Below are 13,887 nucleotides of genomic sequence, written 5' to 3' on the forward strand. Positions count from 1 at the left end.
TGCAACGTTCCCTTCATTTCATCAAAAAGAAACACGAACACGTTGTACAATTTCAAACAAAGGAAGCTGTCAGATTGTCTCACAGCATTACGCATTCAACTCGCGCCTTCCCGTTTATTCCGTATACAACCACGGGCAGGGAGATTTGAAAACGTGGTAAGCGAGACAAAAGGTTGAGAATGAGTGAGAAGAACGCTCCCGGCTTACGTGATTGCAACTTTTTCTTTTAGTTTTTCATTTGCATTATGTGTAGCATACGATACAATCTTAATATTAGCAATGAATAGATGTGTTTTAGATTCAAAATCAATGAAAATTACGGAAAATTGCTTCCTGATTTTCCATTAGATCAGAAATGTCTAAAAAACAAGGAAAATGCAATAACCTGTTGGTACGCCAGTACGGTACAGCGCAATCATGCTACATCTTCAATACAACGTATTTTAAAAACAGTTGCTGTGACGAGAAAACCAATAATTTTCTTGAAATCTGCGATAAATGCTGAGTATAATGCGTAATTTATTGCTGAATTCCAAATGAAATACTTTTTTTGTTGATCTTGAAAATAAGCCCGACAAAATAAGCCCGAAAAAGTAAGCCCGACTTTTCCATAGCCTGACAAAATAAGCCCGACTTGTCCATAAATTTTGTATTTTGCCAAAATTTTTAATTTAGGAATGAACCAGATGTCCTTAAATTCAAAATCAATGAAAATCACGATAAATTACTTCCTGATTTTCCATTAGATCAAAAATATCTAAAAAACAAGAAAAATACGGTAACCTGCTGGCGCGCCAGTACGGCACAGCGCAATCGTGCTACATCTTCAATTCAACGTATTCTAAAAACAGTTGATGTGACGAGAAAACCAATAATTTTCTTGAAATCTGCGATAAATGCTGAGTATAATGTGTAATTTATTGTTGAATTCCCAATGAAATAATTTTTTGTTGATCTCGAAAATAAGCCCGACAAAATAAGCCCGAGAAAGTAAGCCGGACAAAATAGGCCCGAGAAAGTAAGCCGGACAAAATAGGCCCGAGAAAGTAAGCCCGACTTTTCCATAGCCTGAAACAATAAGCCCGACTTTTCCATAAATTTTGTATTTTGCCAAAATCTTTATTTTAGCAATGAACAGATGTCCTTAAATTCAAAAGATGTAGGGTGTAGTTGTACAGGCGTCGTGATCGACTTGTGCCACCCGGTTTGAACCATTCTATGGGTCCAACAGAGACAAAAATTTAGTCATTCCAACGAATTGCATTTGCTCAGTAAGATAAAACCGTATTATACCAATGTGAGGATATAGGCGATCCTCCCTGACTATCACAGGTCGTGGAACATGGTAACCTGTATCCAGTATTAAAACGCCTACTCGACCTTCCAGTTCAATGTTTAAAGCAATGACGACGTGCTCTTTTTCTGACGTGCGGGTATCTGGAGTTGGAGTCGAAACATATCGATTGACGTTTCCAATATCCTTTTCATATTATACCACAAACAGATCGTTCAGTTAGAAGGATAATAGTAAACAGAGAAGTTCGAATATCGATGTTGATCGACGACATTACCTCTTCGCATGAAGCCAAGAAGAGGGCAGAACTGATACCAGGGTATGTCTGCTCCAATTCCACTATCCTTCCAGCTAAGTCCAAGCCCAAACCGACGCAAGTGTGGTGCTTGGCCGTGATTGGAGGATTGTACTCACGGTAGAAGCTTTCCAAAGACTGTGTCAAATCCTTCCGATTCTTATAGCTCTCAAAGAAACTAAATAAGAAAATTTATAATATTTCAGATAAATTAATTTTGCTACCGCAGATTCTTATTACGTTTGTTACGTTAAGAAATTTCCAACAGCATTGTAGCAATGGCTTTTCAGTTGATCTTCCATGCAAGTTGTCAATGCCAAAATTAATTCATGGAACCGTTCTAGACTTGCTACATGAAGTCGCATCTCGATTGCCCCCCACGCTGGATATGGGAGTGGGCGATCAGGTGGCCACAAGATATCTCCCAATGTACAAAGCGCGTTTCCATATTCGCCATAATGATTATGCTTGGCGAGAATGTCATTGAAGATGTTCAGATTTCCGTGGTGAATAACAGGGAAAGTCTCATGGCCTTTTGCTAGATGACACACGGTTACTTGGAAGAGTTCCTTTTCGTCTTTATTTCCATGACGTTCGCTAAACGAAGCCTATATAGAGTAACCAAAAACGGTTTTAATTTTGACATCGAAAGCCATTTCAATGCACGAGGTAAACAAAAGTGGGACGGTAAGGACTTTTAGTACTAAGTGCTGAATAAATTTCACCTGCTTGAAGCAAATAAACTCGGAATCATGTCGATCAAAATCATTATCGAGCCTAGGTCCTGTCGAGGTGGACAGTGGGAAGACTTGAGTATTGCTGAGTCAGCTTGGCCATGTTGAGCCCCAGCCGAATCTGCGATAAGACTCGGGCTCGGCCAAGCCAGCTACACAGTCATTATCAACCTGCGACTCCTGTGCCATCCATTGGCATACTTTTTCCCCAATTTTTTCTTTGTCCTCCAGATCTGTAAGCATGTAAAAATAATTATACTGTTGCAGAAACGATTCATTTATTTTTTAATTATTAAACACTTTTTAACTTCTGGCTTCACAGCAAAACTTCTACAGTTTTATCATCATCATCACTTTATCACATTGCTGCCTTTCACGATCTATAAAAAATGACATGTAAGCAGACAATCTCAATGTACAGAGTGCATGTGTTGGTGGTCGAGTAACCATATGGCAACTTATAATAGTAGTAGCATAAGGATGAGGCTAATTCTAATTTTAGTTTAAAAAATTACAACAAAAGACATTTCTTTCTATAAGGTCTAGGGTTCATCGAAAGGGATGAGATTGGTCAGAAATATAAAAACAAATTCCGTTATTGAATGCATTCACATTTACCCATGAAAATAAAGGTAAGCCAATAAAAAAAAACACGAATTCGCTACTCTCGCAAATCTGATAAGTTGATGAGAAGAATCGCGTAGCGGCGTAGTATTATTCTCTTGTTGTGAAATCACCTGCAGATAGGGATGTCGATTATCGATACATCGTATCGAAAAACACGGCTAAAACCGATATGATATATCACATCGGAAAATCCGATATGTGAATATGCTACCGATATTTCGCAATGCCATCTATCAGTAACAATAACCACCAAATCAGGATTTAGCACACAATTTAACAAAAGATATGAAAACCTTTACGATATTAGCCAATGCCTTAATTACCAGAATTAGGGTAATGGTTTTGTTTCGTAAACAAAGCCCTTTGACAGACGATTATTTATATTTTAACTCATGAGGAATATATTCCTCTTCTTGGAAAAGAAGTTCAGGAATATGTTAAAAGCCAATAAACAATTTCAACTTTTATTCCCCTCCAACCACCTACTTCTTGTTGCACCCCAGCTGCTGAACCAGTTTACCATCTTCCTCGATGTCTTCTGTTACTATCTTCTGGTAATTCCTCCTCAGAAGAATTTTTTAAGGAATTAAAAGTTGCTCTTTGTTCAATTGCTGGGATCGAACCTCTGCCCTTTCTTGCACGTTGCAGTCGCTCTAACTACTGACCCATAGAAAGTTAAAATATTGTTGCACTACATTGTTATATAATCGACGTTGGTTTCAAATCCGATATATCGGATTGATTTTGGGATACACCACTCGACATATCTATATCGTTGTTTTTTATAGCTATAATATGTACCTTAGAATAATAGCTGACACGCAAACATTATTGTGTTCAAATACTTTAAACACCACAAAACTCAGAAACATTTTTCTAAAACAAAAATATCGTATCGGTGATATCAATACACTGCAACATTTTCTACGAAAATCAACAACCTTTCAATTGGTTTCGTGCTAAAAAAACGTTTGTAGTGGTCTAACAGTCAGCAAGCAAAGCTGGCGGAGTAGAAGTTTAAGGTTCAAATCCAGTATCATGCATCAATGCATAACAATTTTGTCTTCACATAACTTCAGAAATCGCTTTTACAATGAAAGGCCAAAAATATCATATCGGTTACATCTATCCATTGTAACACATTCTACTAAAATAATTTTTTCCTCATATTTTTAAAAATTCAGTTCTTATTCAGGCAAAACGGATTATTTTTAAGTAGAACAGCCTGTTAGGTAGCGCGGTAGGCTGATAATACAACTGGTTGATGCTCGAGTCCGCAAGCAGATTTATCTTCCTCTGCTACATTCTGGAAATTCGTATTTACTACCATTTTTTTGGAATGAAAATTAGCTAAAATTTGATTTGTTAGGCTCGAACCTCTGACTTTCTGGGCATGTTCTATACGCTCTAAGCACTGACCCATAGTGTGTTCTATTAGCTGTGCATTACATTGTTATATAATCGACGTTGTTTGCAGATCCGATATATCGGATTGATATTTGGGATACACCACTCGACATATCTATATCGGTGTATTTTATAACTATAATATGTACCTTAGAATAATAGCTGACAAGCAGACATTTTTGGGTTCAAATCTGTTATACAGCACACAACCCAAAAAAAATTTTCTAAAAAAAATTTCTATCGGTTACATTACATTGGAACATTTGCTAGGAAACTCAACAAACATTTTCAATTGTTTTCGTACATATCATACGTGTGTAGTGGTCTATCAGTCAGCAAGCAAAGCTGACGGGTTAGAGGTTAAAGGTTCAAATCCAGTATTATACGTTAATAAATAAAAATTTTGTCTTCACATAGCTTCAAAAATTACTTTCACAATAAAAAGCCAAAAATATCATATCGGTTACATCTTTCCAATGGAACACATTCTACTTAAATAATGCTTTGCTTAAAGTTTTAAAATTTCAATCCTAGCGAATCCGAATTATTATAAATAGGACAGTCTGTTAGGTAGCGAGGTAGGCTGCTAACATGAGGTGTTGATGTTCGATTCCACAAGCATGATTTTTCATTTTAAAAAAAATATCGGATCGGTTTACAAAAAAATATCGATAAAATTGTGCGATATATCGGTATCGTGATATTTAAATCAAATATCGCAAATCGACATCACTACCTGCAGACTGGGGTAATCATCGGTGGGCTTATATAGTACTCAGAAGCTGAGAGCACGCCATCTACATTCTGTCTTTTGAATTCCAACGTTATTTTCTTACTTTTTTCCCCTTTCTTTTTCTTTTTTTTAAATCTTAGCTTCGTTACATATTACGGACGAATTTTTTGGATAGTACCTCTATTATCATAGTTAATTATGTATTGCAGAGCATTTTGTTTAAACTTTAATTATGACTTTGCAAGAAACATTAGCATATGTTCTATTTTCATGGAACATGCCCGAGTTCCATGAAAATAGAACTTGCCAGCTAGAAGTCGAGAAAGTTGAGACGGCTCTGAGAAACCATCGTTGGCGCGAGTAACAATTATTGTAAAATCCCACAACGTTAGACAAGGTAAATTCACCCACTACTTGCATTTTTTTAATGTCTATAGTTCACGGGTTGTCGAGTTATCCTTATTCAAGAGTCAAAGACGCCATTCAAAGCTATGCCATAGCTAGGTATAGCCACAATGTTAAAATAGTAATTAGAATTATAAAAAAAAGATGATATTTTAAAGAATAAAACAAAACAGCAATAGTAGTAAACATTTCATAGCTTTTTAAAACCGATTGGACTCATTTTTACATAACAAATGTGCATTACTTTTGTAAGTCCAAAGGTTGCATTTACCTTAAGAGCTCTCACAACAACCATCGAAGCACCGATCGAAGATGCCCGCAAATCCAAGAGCAAGCGAAGATGTAGAGCTAGCGACCCTAGAAAGTCCAAGTTCAGGGACAAACAACGAGGAAGAATCGACGCCCGGTTGTGGGGGACTTCAACAACAAAAAAAAGAAATTTTCATAAAAACACCCTTCGGATTCTGCAACGCTGAAGGGTACAGATGTAAAGGCGGCGTGGGCCTCATTTGTTGCGGATTCTTCTCCATCACAATCTTGGCGATGCTTTTTGTTCTTGGTGTGCTTCTGTTCATGTATTTTGCTCGTATCAGCAGAATAAGCATTTGTTCTGCGCACCCCGAAAATGTATCTAATGAACCTTCATGCGTGTTATAGCCTTGAAGTGTCTTGGTCAACTGTCTTTGTATTCTGTGTTCCTCTCTCTGCTCAGCTCCCCTACCGGGTGTGTGAGCACACTACAACAATGCGTAAGCCTCAGTTATCTCTTCCAATGAGAAGCGAACCGTTTTTCTTTTTGCCCCCTATTTTCATTACAAAACCTTAGTTTTCCCATCTTTTAAAATTGGATTTTTTTTCACCCAACCTAGTTTTCACGTGGGCAGTGATTTCTTAAACCCAACAAATCCCCATTGTGTATGTGCCCCATTCCCGAAATTCTACCGTTCAGGCACTTAATACAATAGTCGATATGTCTGCAATGATGTAACTGTCCATTGAGCTTAAGTTTGACGCTATTAGATAATTTCATAGAAAAATTTTTAATTTAAAGATGGACATTTTAATCATCCGATATTAACGATGAAGTATATTTTTCCCTGTTTTTTGCAAGGTCAGCAAAACAAAACTCGCGAGAAGTTTTGGAAGAGAGAACGTTGAAACTGAAATGAGTCAAGAACAGAAAATGAGAAAACAGCTCAGAAAAGGAAAGTCGCAGCTCAGAAAACAGAAAAAATCGCATGGTCGGTTTGCTGTGGAAAAGGGGGAAAGTTCATTCACTGAAAAAAGGTGTCACTCCGAAGAGGTCGTGTTGAAAATTAACAACTCAACCACTACCACGTTCGATGTCGGCAAGCGCAGCAGTCGAAACTTATTTCCAAGATTCAGAGAACGCAAGATTAAAGCTTTCTTCTGATGTCGAGTGATTAATTCGACCATCATTCACGCTGATTGAATTGACCGACATCCAGTAAGTAGGGCTCTAAGACAATGCAGTTTGTTTGAACTGACATTTCATGTTGATTTGGATTTACACATCTTGATGGAATCTACAGAAACAATCCATCATAAACAGGCGGTATATGGACACCTATATCATGTATTATTTCTGCTTCTCAAGAGTTTGACAGCGGGGATAAGGCCCAACTGTATACTGTTCCTTGACCGTGAAGCTTTTTGGGACCGACTTGCAATTGTTAGAAGAGAAAAATTAAGTACACTCGACTGAGCAGAGGTTCATCATACTGTGTGCACGGATCCATGCAGAAATAAATCAGTCGGAGGATCGTTGTTCACTATCAGCTCCACCTCAAGGTCCCAGTTGATACATTGAAGCCGTCTGCCTTTCAAACCAGTCATTCGAAGCAAAAAATGTATTAATATACTGTCATGTTCAGATTGACAAACGTCGTGCACGCGTGAAGCAGGTTGTATTCCCGATATCCATTTACTATGATAGCCGCTCAGTCTTAGCCACGCTTTGTCTGTTTCGTTTATCTACTAATTTTTTTTATTTTCCGAATAGACTTCATCGCCATTAATTAAAAAATCGATTCTACGAAGGATTATTTTTTTATGTGTAAGGAAGGAAACTAGTAGATAATTGATTAGTTGTATTTACATTAATGACGTACATCAAAAGTAATCAAAGATTATAGGAGGACAAATTGGAATTCCCGTAGCATATTTCCTTTAAGAGTTTAAGCAAACCATCAGAATCACCAAGTTCCAGCTGATCCTGGCATCGACGCAACGATGCATCAATAGTTTCAGATGGCTCACGGGCATGGAAGATGTCTTTGAAACTAATCTTGAAATCGACTTGTTGTTTTTCATCCTGATAGAATAATGCAAAACGGCCTAACTCGAACGGTTTCAATCCAAAGTATAATCCAGCTATCACGTTTCCTTTCGCGTCTCGCTTCAATAGTGATTTGAAGTTATACACCAAGTTCCGTCGCTCTGTGCAGTCTACTGGAGACAAAAACGCATAAAATGGTAAGAAAATCGAAATCAATACTCCCCCTTCAATAAAATTTCCATAAACAAGGAACTTAGAAAACAAAACAGCCAAATCAGCATATACATGTCATGATAGCGTACCGTAAGCATACCCAAGAGATATTTAAAACCTCCAACTAGTTCAAAAACCTGTAGAAGAATCGATGAAAATACCTGATGTGTATAAATCAGGGCAGATTCACATTCTTCGATTCCTTTCCGGGTTTCCTTGACATCCCAAAGTACGTAGCGGGCACTGGGATCAATGAAAATCACGATAAATTACTTCCTGATTTTCCATGAGATCAGAAATATCTAAAAAACAAGAAAAATACGGTAACCTGCTGGCGCGCCAGTACGGTACAGGGCAATCGTGCTAATCTTCAATTCAACGTATTTTAAAAACAGTTGCTGTGACGAGAAAGCCAATAATTTTCTTGTAATGTGCGATAAATGCTGAGTATAATGCGTAATTTATTGTGAATTCCAAACGAAATACTTTTTTGTTGATCTTGAAAATAAGCCCGAGAAAGTAAGCCCGACTTTTTCATAGCCTGAAAAATAAGCCCGACTTTTCCATAAGTTTTGTATTTTGCCAAAATCTTTATTTTAGCAATGAGCAGATGTCCGTAAATTCAAAATCAATGATCTTCAGCATTACTTACGAAATTTCTGAAACAAACGAAAAATACGGTAATATTGCTGACGCGCTAGTGCGGTGCAACGCAATTGTACTACAGCAATTGACTGTATTTAAAAACAGCTGTTATGGCAAGAACATGAATAATTTTCCTGAAATCAGCGATAAGTGCTGAGTATATTGCGTAATTTATTGTTCAATTCTAATTGATATACTTTTTTCCAGAAATTTTGGTCTTGAAAATAAGCCCGACAAAATAAGTCCGACTTTTCCACAAATTTTGTATTTTTCCAAAATTTTCAGTTTTGCAACGAACAAGTGTGCTATAGACTTGGAACACATTTTAGTAACCTTTTTCTCTTAGGCAAATCCCATTAGAAATTCTCTGTATTACTGCAATGAAACACACAATTTAAACCAACCAAGTCAACCATCACCGCAAAACTTGGAAAATAAGGTAACCAGCTTAGATGAACTGTCCATTGACGGCAAGCGTTTGAAGGGCAGCCACGGCGCCTTGAAAGCCAGCGTTGTAGTCGGTAGCAACTTCGTTGGTGACTAATTATAAAAATTTAGAAGATTAGGTTAGATTAATTGTAATTAGTTACTATATTTAATTGTCTAGACCGTAGTTTTGACGATTGTCGTCATAGTTATCGTTACTGTCCGGTCCACCAACTAACGCTCCATAAAGGATCTGAGCATTTGGAGCTGGCGAGTTGAAGGTGTTCCAGTCGCATGTAGCGGGCTTGTTTGGACAAGAACTAAAAAACGTAAATATTGCAAACAAGCAATTACTTCGTTTTCATATACATAAGACACATATAGACTTTCAAATTAAGATAGCCCTGTGATTGAATGACAAAACATACCTAGAACGGTGATGAGATCTCACTGGAGGATTAGTTCCAAATCCACAAACGAAACTTCGGCCCGTGTCTCCGAGAGCATAGTGAATCTGCTGTTGGGCAAATTTTCGATAAACAAGTGAATTGATGCCGAGATCAGCTGCCTGAAATAATCAAACCAAATAACAAAATTACAGATAAGACTTGTTCCATGTATGGCGACGTTTTTAGTTTTACCTGAAGGCAAATATAAGCAACATTCGATGCGTGGCGTAGTGAACCCCATTGACTGATAAATAAAAGTCCTTTTGGAGTCTTTGGTTGATTGACTTTGGAGTCGCAGAATGACTTGATGGCATTGATGTATGTTGTGTCATTTGTTAACTTTGCTAACATTAACTAAAAACAGACGGAAACTCTGGGCTTTAGAAGCCATTGGATAGACGATGAAAAGATCATCTACCTGAACACCTGCGGCTTTGCTGTCCCATGAAAATTCTCCAGCTCCCGAAAGTCCATATTGGTTATAATAAGTTTTGGCGTCATTTAGATAGGCAACATCTTGGGTAGCCCTATACAGCCAGACGGCTGCCCAAGCAAGTTCGTCTCCATAACTGCCTGAACTGTGGACACAAAACAGGAAGATAACATGTTCACCGATAAATAGATGGTATAAACTATTCTGTATGGCAATTTCTTTTGAGACTATCAAAGCAATTTTTTACAGTTTGTGAAAGATGCTGATGGTTTTTTTTTACCGATAGAAATCTCCTGCTTGAGAAATCGATGAGCTGTACATTACTTTATATTGCTTAGCAAAAGCGTAAAGATCCTTGGCATGACTCAAACAGATAGCGGAGTATGTAGTGTTGACTTGCGAGAAAATCATAGAGGTTACGGTTAGCGCAGCAGCCGTCTCGCCAGCCAAGTCCGATCCTTGAATATAGTATTTATTTAAATAAATCACTTTGAAGAGAGTGGCTGTTTTATATGTTACTCACCAGGATTGGAAGCGGAAATAAAAGAGGCCTGATAGAGTTAATAGAACATCATGCAAAAATATTGTACCTCAATAAAAATTCCTTATATTGGCAAAAAAAGTATTACCGGCCTGGCCATGGTCATGTCTTCAGGACGTCCCCAATAAGAATGATCGGCATAGGCATCGCCCACCTGGCCGTATAGTTTATTAGGAGCAACATGGGCTTTAATGAAGTAGTCACTGGCCCATTTCACCATGTTCCTGGCGTTTGTTAACTGACCTTTAAAGTTCAGAAAGAAATGCTTAGTATGGCATTGTAAAGGATTCGTGTTTGGTTTTATGAAATGTAGTTGCTCGTCCACCAATTCGAGCCGAAAACTATACGTTACCGGCTGAAGAATAGCCAAGGGGGTAGTCTAATACTGACGATGCAACAACGGTTGTCATAAAAGCCATGGGAAAGCCGAACTTGACAAAGTCACCGGCTATCAACGAAAAGAAAAGATTTTAAATTTAATTCTAAAAAAATGTAGCCAATGCATACCATCATAATAGCCGCCAGAGAGATCTTCGCCATTTTGTCCGACATCACCGAGGGCAGAATCCGACCGATATGGAATGGGATTGTCATTGGCAGGCAAACGACCGGAGCGCTGCACATAATAGAAAAGCAGCGATTTCGTAATAACTTCCACATAGTTGTATTTCGTATTCAACGGTGTCACGGAAGAATTCGACGGGGCTGACGAGGTAACTGCACTAGTGGATGTTGTAACAGTCACCTGAAGAGGACAGCCCATTACTACCAAAATTATAATTTATTTATATAAGTGAAATAAATACGGGAGCTGCGGTTGAGCCAGTTTGAGATTGTGTAGTTGTTACCACGGAAGCAGTAGTCGGTGCGGCACCTGACATTTTGCGAGGTAAAATTCATGGTATAGGCAAAAGACTCTAGTATCACGGTGCATGAAAGGATACCTACCAGCAGAGCAGACGTTAATACCGTTGAAGACCACACTAACAATGCTGGGCGATGGATTTGCAGCCGGGTAAGCGACGTTGAAACCGACCGCGTTAAATATGGTTCCCGCATTTTGGACTCCATTATAGTTCATATTGGTGAGCCTAAACTGAATGTTATTAGTGGTACTCATCTGGGCGTTCCACACCTGAAAACATCATACAATGCCAGTGCTTAATGAAACTTTGTACGAACAGAAGAGACTGATAAGAAAACGCAACCTGTAAGCCGGAAATGGTGGCAGAGAAGGTAACGTCGATGTTCCAGCTGGTTACAGAGGTTGATACCGGAATGATTAGAGTGACAGTCAAGCCACCTGGCCAAGCGCTTGAGACCGAAGCAACACTGGAACACGATCCTGGCGCACTTGTCGTGACGGGTGCCACCGTAGTTGGTGCAGCAGTTGATGGTGGGACAGTGTTTACGATAGTAGTTGAAGCTAAACACATATTGCAAGACGATATTGTTGTTAGTTTCAAATTAAATATAGCACATTGTAGAAAACACTTTCTAGGCTGTTACTGAAAGAAATTTAATTAATAAAAAATAGCATATTGAAAAGTGACGAACGTGGATTTGTAGACACCGTGACAGTAGTAGGTAAGACGGTAGTTACTGGGGCAGCAGTCGGTGGTGCTGCCGTGCTCGGTGCTGTTACAGGTAACATGGAATTTGATTTTGTAGACGATGGTTTAGGATACGCGTCATTTAAAAGTACAAGTATATGGCAATAAATGAACTACGTAACGATTGTTATTGAACTATAAAGCATCCGAATGTTCATGCGGTTAAGGTTAGTTCAAGAAGGAATTTCTATTTGCGGCACAAAAACAGTCAAGTTCTGCGATTTCTTTGTTTTCTCACCTGTGGCCGAGCAAACGTTTACACCATTGAACAAAACGCTGGTGATTGCTGGGAATGCATTGCTGGAAGGATACCATGCGTTGAAGCCGACTGTATTGAAAACAGTTCCTGCGCTTTGAGCTCCATTGTAGCTCATGTTCGTCAAACGGAATGTTTTCTTATCGGTAGTGGTTGAAGCAGCATTCCACACCTACAGTAATTAACAAAACCATGGCCTTAAAATAATAATGGAATAAAGCACGCAATTACTTATCGTTTTCAACAACTAGAAAGATACACAGCGCATTCGTTTCCCTTTCGATTAAATTTTGTTGTGTGCAAAGGTTCAAACAAGGCTTTTGAAAAAAAAACCCAACAGTTCAAGTGCTAATTTTTAAACTATTATGAACTGCCTTTTCCCAACCATGTTTTTTTTTACATGGTGTTTTTTCTTAACTCTATGAAAGTTGCATGTACCTCTAATGTCGAAATTGCCGCTGTGAACGTCACGTCGATTGACCAGCTGTTAACGGTGGTCGTAATTGGAATGAGCAAAGTTGCTGTGTAACCGCCAGGCCAACTCTGTACACAAAGTTAGTACATTTGTTTAAAAAATTTTATGAAAAAAAGCTTCCTTTACCACAGGCTTTAATTGCGTTTTGTCGGAAGGATTGAGACGATGCCCTTTGCAATCTAAGCCTTGCTCCTGCATCTTGTCTTTAAATCCCAACCTTGCTATGAGCAATACTCACATAGAGCAACGTGCACTCCGACAATACACAGATATAAGCGTGTAGCTTGAAAAGCTCACGAAAGAAACTTGACGGTATGCCGTACACAACATAAAAGAAAAATAAATAATTAAAATACCGTGGAAACGGAAACCGCAGTGTCGCAAGGTCCTCCTGTCAATACCAAGCAAGCGAAGAGTTTGGGAAATGAACAAATCGCATAAAAGTACGATGTGAATAATTTAACTATTTTCTACCCAATCTATTAAAATGGTATGGATTTTTGCACGTTTACCGATATAGAGTACCATCAAAACGTATATAAGAAAACACTTTGTTTTACCGAACACCGGATGAGATGACAACATGGTGATCAAGCCTAAAATGAATAGTTTCATCTCTGAGCGAAATAAACAAACTATCTTGCTGGTCACGAAATTAACACAGCTAAATGCTTACCGAGAATCCCACTTATATAGAGGTAATGCATACAATTTTTCAACAACATGTGTGGTAATGCGATTGAACACATTTCTTACTAAGGCTCTGATTGGTTTACGCTGGGATCGCAACTGTTGTTGCCCCATATGTTTATGAGTCACAAGGAGAAGATCCGGTTAGGTTATTTTCCAGTGCAATGCAACCGTATATAACCATTTGCATATCGATAATGGCCTGACAAACTGAGTATTGCGTCAAATGTGAGGTTATTCACTCTACTCACTCAAAAGCTGCGCCTCAGGTGTCCAACCATTATTGCACATGGACTGGTCTACGTGGTCTATTAACCTAATCCAATGACAAGCGTTTCGGCAATTTAAACCC

The 13,887-nt window shown here is 38.4% G+C and overlaps 2 protein-coding genes across 2 annotated transcripts; both read right to left on the reverse strand.

Annotated features, from left to right (window-relative positions):
• Nucleotides 1-985: 985 nt before the first annotated feature.
• Nucleotides 986-2,566, reverse strand: LOC130686813 (uncharacterized). Its single transcript, XM_057509981.2, has 5 exons — nucleotides 2,495-2,566; nucleotides 1,839-2,197; nucleotides 1,572-1,767; nucleotides 1,294-1,480; nucleotides 986-1,216 (listed from the first exon to the last, which is right to left on the reverse strand). The coding sequence occupies exons 1-5, from the start codon at nucleotides 2,564-2,566 to the stop codon at nucleotides 1,125-1,127; spliced, it is 906 nt and encodes a 301-aa protein (XP_057365964.1). The 3' UTR covers nucleotides 986-1,124.
• A 6,508-nt stretch (nucleotides 2,567-9,074) lies between these two features.
• On the reverse strand, nucleotides 9,075-13,523 carry LOC130688255 (endoglucanase 4-like). The gene is made up of 18 exons (XM_057511236.2): nucleotides 13,406-13,523; nucleotides 13,202-13,236; nucleotides 12,809-12,913; nucleotides 12,353-12,542; nucleotides 12,059-12,139; nucleotides 11,710-11,927; nucleotides 11,450-11,636; nucleotides 11,308-11,375; nucleotides 11,009-11,246; nucleotides 10,854-10,949; nucleotides 10,590-10,744; nucleotides 10,484-10,511; nucleotides 10,241-10,418; nucleotides 9,946-10,105; nucleotides 9,720-9,881; nucleotides 9,507-9,646; nucleotides 9,262-9,398; nucleotides 9,075-9,192 (listed from the first exon to the last, which is right to left on the reverse strand). Exons 1-18 carry the CDS (start codon nucleotides 13,458-13,460, stop codon nucleotides 9,101-9,103), a joined length of 2,325 nt encoding a protein of 774 aa, XP_057367219.1. The 5' UTR covers nucleotides 13,461-13,523; the 3' UTR covers nucleotides 9,075-9,100.
• Between the last annotated feature and the right edge of the window lie 364 nt (nucleotides 13,524-13,887).

The sequence above is a fragment of the Daphnia carinata genome, chromosome 7 (genome assembly GCF_022539665.2).
Source record: "Daphnia carinata strain CSIRO-1 chromosome 7, CSIRO_AGI_Dcar_HiC_V3, whole genome shotgun sequence".
Taxonomy (NCBI): domain Eukaryota; kingdom Metazoa; phylum Arthropoda; class Branchiopoda; order Diplostraca; family Daphniidae; genus Daphnia; species Daphnia carinata.